The sequence below is a fragment of the Syzygium oleosum genome, unplaced genomic scaffold (genome assembly GCF_021117445.2).
Source record: "Syzygium oleosum isolate NSW1041296 unplaced genomic scaffold, Sole_v2.1 Sole_v2.36, whole genome shotgun sequence".
NCBI classification, from domain to species: domain Eukaryota; kingdom Viridiplantae; phylum Streptophyta; class Magnoliopsida; order Myrtales; family Myrtaceae; genus Syzygium; species Syzygium oleosum.
In genome coordinates this window covers 2,108,670-2,113,690 of record NW_026607520.1, presented here as the reverse complement: position 1 = coordinate 2,113,690, position 5,021 = coordinate 2,108,670, and the positions used below count along the sequence as shown (strand labels likewise).

The window sequence follows — 5,021 nt, the reverse complement described above, 5'->3', positions numbered from 1 at the left end:
AAGTTTTAGAACTCAATAGCACTTTCATGACAAATTTTGAGACTTTCGATGTAATTTTAAATTTTATAAAAGAGATTTTTTTGTCGGCCTCTTCTCTCTCTCATTCACGTCTGCACCTCGGGCTTGTGCCCTCGCCTCTTGCAGGGCGTGGGCGTCAAAACCCACATCTTAAACTACGCGGCCCCACCCCTACCCCCTGCGAAGGTGGGGAGTCCCCTTCTCAAGTGAGAAGGGTGGCCACTGGGGTAAACCCCCGGTGGTTTTATAAAATAGATTTACCTCGTGAGTATAGTCACCATTTTGATCTTTGTCCTCGACCCGCATAATTTGGGCCCGAGGCCCAACAAAAGAAGCCCATTGGGCTCGATCTTCTTCGCCACTTCCAAATCTGTCGTCCCTTTTTCTTCACAAACTCCAAATACCCAAAATCCTCCGCCGCTCGCGGCTGAGAATTTTCCTCCGTCGCCAATGGCGGCCGTCCTCATCCGCTGCGCCGTCCTCTCCCTCCCTCCTCGCCCCGCGAGAGCCACCGCGTCTCCGCCGCAGCCTCGTCTCACCGCCGCCGCCTCCGCCGCCGCTCGCAAACCCTTGAAGCTCGCGAAGCGAAGGAACCACCTCCGCCCCAAGATCCTCAGGACCCTCGCTAAACCCTACGCCCCTCCCATCCGAGCTCCCGAGGAACCCCCGTCGGACGCCGTCGTTCCGGCCCCGTCCCCCGAAACCCTAACCGGCCTCTTCGAAGCGGAGTCTCCGGCGGAAGAAGCTTCTCCGGTCTCGGAGAGCGTGGGCGTCGGTCCCGAGCACGACGGCGTCGCCGGGAAGTTCTCGGCCAGGTCTGTGATAAAGTTCGGCGCTTATTTGGTTGTGGTTTTTCTGTTCCAGACGATTTGTGCTGTTTGGGTGTTCGGTAGCAATGGCTCCGATTCTGCTGGTGAAAGTGAGGAGAGGACTTTGGTGAATGGGGAGGGGAGGGCGGTGTCGGGAAAGTTCTCGTCGAGGACGAGGAATGTGGTTTATTTGGATGAGTCTGACTTGGAGAAGAGGATCGAGGAGATAAGGTCGATGGCTAGGGAGGTGCGGAGGCGCGAGAAAAGGGGACCGAAGAGGGATGATACCGGGGATGGTGAGAGCGGCGACGGCGACGATGATGATGATGGTGAGGCGATTGCCGAGAGCAGGATGGCCATGATCGAGAAGGAGATTGGTTCTCGGTTGGATAAGCTGCAAAAGAAGTTGGGCCCTGTTCGGAAATCACCAGGTCTAAGTAAAAAAGTGCCGCTCGAGGGAGCTAGTAGCTTGATGTTCAAGAAAAAGTTAAAGTTTAGAAGCCCTTTGGTGGAGAAACCCAGCGCTAATCCGAAGGGGTTTCAGGGGTTACAAGACAATGGTAAAACAAAGAAGAAAAGCAGTAGTGAAGTCAATGGGGAAGGGCAAAATGGAGGTCTTAATCACGGTGTTACGGAATCATCAAGCGGAGAAAAGTGGGAGGAATTGGTTGATGGTAAGGGGCATGGCGGTCTTTCCAACGATATTAAACGAGAAGATGATGAAACCATGGTTTTCAAAGAGATGCAGGATGATTTGCATAATGATGGGGTAGGCGAAGGGCAATCTTTTACTCAAGTGGATGAAGAAGTTGGAGATACTCGAAGCAGAACTGGTAAGGTAAACTCTTTTCAGTTGATATAAGATTTGCGTTCAAGATGCTTGCTCGATGTGGAAGCCATGTGCTATAATAGGTAGTTTGCCATAATCACATGTGAATCCTGACTTTCTGAAATCGGGAGTTTAGAAGATGGAGTATCATAAGTTTGAATGATCAACGTAATATACCAGTCTGTTCCATATAATTGAAAGTTATTTATACATTTTTTAGGCATTGTCGAGGAGGCTAGTGGGAAAAGGAATTCAATTGGAGGAGCAAACTTGAGAACAACTGGAAATTCCAGATTGCAGAGTTCTCGAAGCTTTGGGGATGAAAAGCAGCAGGAGGTTACAAAAAGATCCGCTGGGCGAGATGTAAAAAGTATCAATGGCACTTTGAAGTGTGAAGAAATTAAAGCCACATCAATGAGCAAGAGAGTCAAGGATAAGCAATCGGATAAAATTCAAGAATTTTGGTGGTTGAAGCTTCCTTGCGTATTTGTATCTTCTTAACATTCGCCCACATTTGTCATTGACTTAGCTATTGTAGTGGCCACTTAGGGACTTGCAGCTGTTGACTTGTATAGCTAGGTGATTGCTTGCTAATCTTGCAGTCATAGCATGCCGAAGAGTTGCTGACTATCCTAGCTTACCCGTTTGATGCCAGCCCTTTTGCTTCCTGTTTTTCATTAATCTTACCATCATTCCGCGCTCATTTCGACTCACCACTGATTTTCTCCCTCTCTCAAACAGATTGACCTACCTTTTAGGTTGCACAGCACTATAGATATTTCCATGAAGAATTTCAATAACGTGAATCACTGTTTAATTTTATTATACATTCAGCTCTTTTTTGTGATGCTTCTCCTGAATGATATCTGCTATGGGAAGAAATTGATATGAGAACGTTGTCATTTTTAGTCAGATCTGTTTATATCGGGCTAAGTAGTTTTAGCTTGTTTACTGCCCCCTAATAGAGTATAAACAAAGATATACCTTACTTTTGCCTTCCGACATCATCTTAACTCACAAGTACTTAGCTTTTATTACGTTTTAATGCTGTCGGTTTTCTATACCAAAATTTTGTCAGGGTTTCCATTTGCACTCCTGACATGCAATTCATTCAATTTAAATTGTGGTGTAGAAGAATATTCATTTAGGACTTGAAACATACTTTTCTCGGAGTATTATTAATCATAAATGAATCGACATTTAAGAAATAATGGCTTTATGGAAGTTGAAGGTAAATTTACATTGCAAAACATTCCTTCTGGTACTGGTGCTCTTTATATGACATTTATTTGCCGGTCATGATGCGGTTTACTATTCTTGAAGAACACAACAGCAAAACCTTTTTTTGGCGTTTTAACTTCTAGCACTCCCCAACTAATGTTAGTATAATTTCAGGCTATTCTTATGCGTAGAGGCTCTGATTTGGAAGAACCAGGTGGATTCTTTACCTTAAAGACTGCTCCAGAAGACAGTGATGCTTCTTCCTTCACAGTTGCTTTCGAGGACCGTGTTGATGCAAACAATTTCTGCTTTTTGCTGGAGTCCTTCTTCGAGGAGCTGGGTGATTTCAGTGCTGACATCGTACCTCTATTGAGAAAAGTAAGAATCTCAACTTTCCTGAAAAGTACTGATGCTTTTATATACGTGATTGGCGAGAATTTCTAGCTTCAATACAACTATATGAGGTTCAGAATAAGTTCGTGGAGAGATTGAATCCCTCTAATGTCATATTAATTCTCTTATGTCGGTATTGTTGAACTGAGCTAGCTATCCTTCTGAATGACAAAAAGTCAATGCTACCGTTCCAGGGTGTGTTGAGTATTAAAATTGATCTTTGTAAACTTGAGGATTGGAATTTTGAACATCTGCAGGAACTTCAAGAGGCCATGAAAGAAAAGACCATGCAAATGGTGGTTGTAAGGAAGGGGCAGCTTAAGCTTTATGCTGGACAGCCATTTTCTGATGTTGAGCTAGCCTTCCAGTCTTTGGTTGAAGAAAGCCTGTCAGAGTGAATTTAAGTACATAGACAATTGGACACAGATATTTTCCCAATCCACCATTGAACGTTTCTGAACCATAGCTTCCCATTCCGAGTTTTTTGTCTCTTCTGCTGATTGTGAATTTGCTAGATGGCCGAGCGCTCCTTCGCCAATGATCTTTCCTTCAGCTGGTCGTGCTTTTGAATTTTGGAAATCCAAAGGGTCCAAGCACAGGGCAAGCCTCGTCTGGGGCAACTTGATTTTGAATATTCAAAAGCACGTATCAACGAAGGAGAGATTATTGGGCAAGGAGATCTCAGCCATCTTGCAAATTCACTCCTGTTCAGCAATGCTCAATGATGGATTGAGAAAATCGCTGTGTCCAATTTGCATTTGGCGAGGTGGCTTACAGCATCGGCATGATATGGTTTCGTAGGTATGGCCTGGTTCTAGTCACTAGATATTTTCAGTTTTGGGTTTCGCGTGTACACCGGTTGAAATTCAACAAATTCAGCTGAGCAGCAATTCTTTGTCAAGTCTAATCTATTGATGATGTTTCGGATTTAAAAGTTGCTCAAATTGTCCAAAAAAAAGTAAAGTTTCTAAAACTTAAGACTGCTGGAATAATCACGGAGTTTGGACATTGACCGGGCGTCACGGTCGCGACCGGCATGAGTGGCCTGGTCACGGCCATGACCAGTTACAGCCATGTGGGCCTGGACGAGGTCATCGGATAAAAGAGAGAGAGAGAGAACTATCAGTACCATGAGGGAGCTAGCCGGGAATGGCAACAGGGATGCATCCAGCGACACAAGTTAGCGCTGAAGGAATGATAAAATGCGTCGAAGTCGGAAATTGCAGCTTCTACGGTGTGGGTAGTGGCTCCGACAATCCTGCTTCCTTCTTTCCTTTAGCATTGTCCTGTTGACAGAATGCACGTACGCACATAAAGCTTCATTGTTTTCCTCCATGTTCACCTATCCTTCCTAAGCAAATCCAGTAATGGAGCCACCCATTTAGAGTAGATTTTGATAAAACTTATGCTTAGTCTAAGAAAAATTGCGGCTCACTGACTTTACTTGCATCGGCCGATCCTGGATAGCTGCCTCCTCCTGCTCATCACTGACTTTACTCTCATCGGCCGATCCCAGATAGCGGCCTCCACCTTCCGCTCATCCATCTTTACAGTATTTGCCGACCATATGACCGAGGAACTTGCTCTCTTTCGCCTCATTTATTTTTCTTCGTACATGGAATGCCCAATCACTTGAGACATAAGCAACCGCAAATGCAACAATTCACTATAGACCACGATATCTAAGTACACTACCGGAAACTTGTCGAGATGATGAGCGAATGTGTCATTTGTCAAGTTACAGAATGTGG

The 5,021-nt window shown here is 45.0% G+C and overlaps 1 protein-coding gene across 1 annotated transcript; it reads left to right on the top strand.

Moving 5' to 3' along the window:
* The first annotated feature begins 396 nt into the window (after positions 1-396).
* Positions 397-4,165, top strand: LOC115661889 (uncharacterized). Its single transcript, XM_030584083.2, has 4 exons — positions 397-1,660; positions 1,877-2,145; positions 3,052-3,255; positions 3,528-4,165. The coding sequence occupies exons 1-4, from the start codon at positions 469-471 to the stop codon at positions 3,666-3,668; spliced, it is 1,806 nt and encodes a 601-aa protein (XP_030439943.1). The 5' UTR covers positions 397-468; the 3' UTR covers positions 3,669-4,165.
* The last annotated feature ends 856 nt before the right edge of the window (positions 4,166-5,021 follow it).

Bases quoted from the DNA above. Each gene is read 5' to 3' on its own strand.
- LOC115661889 (XM_030584083.2), top strand. From the start codon at position 469: ATGGCGGCCGTCCTCATCCGCTGCGCCGTCCTCTCCCTCCCTCCTCGC. The intron at 1,661-1,876 runs GTAAGGTAAACT...TACATTTTTTAG, and splicing joins AGATACTCGAAGCAGAACTG to GCATTGTCGAGGAGGCTAGT. The intron at 3,256-3,527 runs GTAAGAATCTCA...GAACATCTGCAG, and splicing joins TCGTACCTCTATTGAGAAAA to GAACTTCAAGAGGCCATGAA.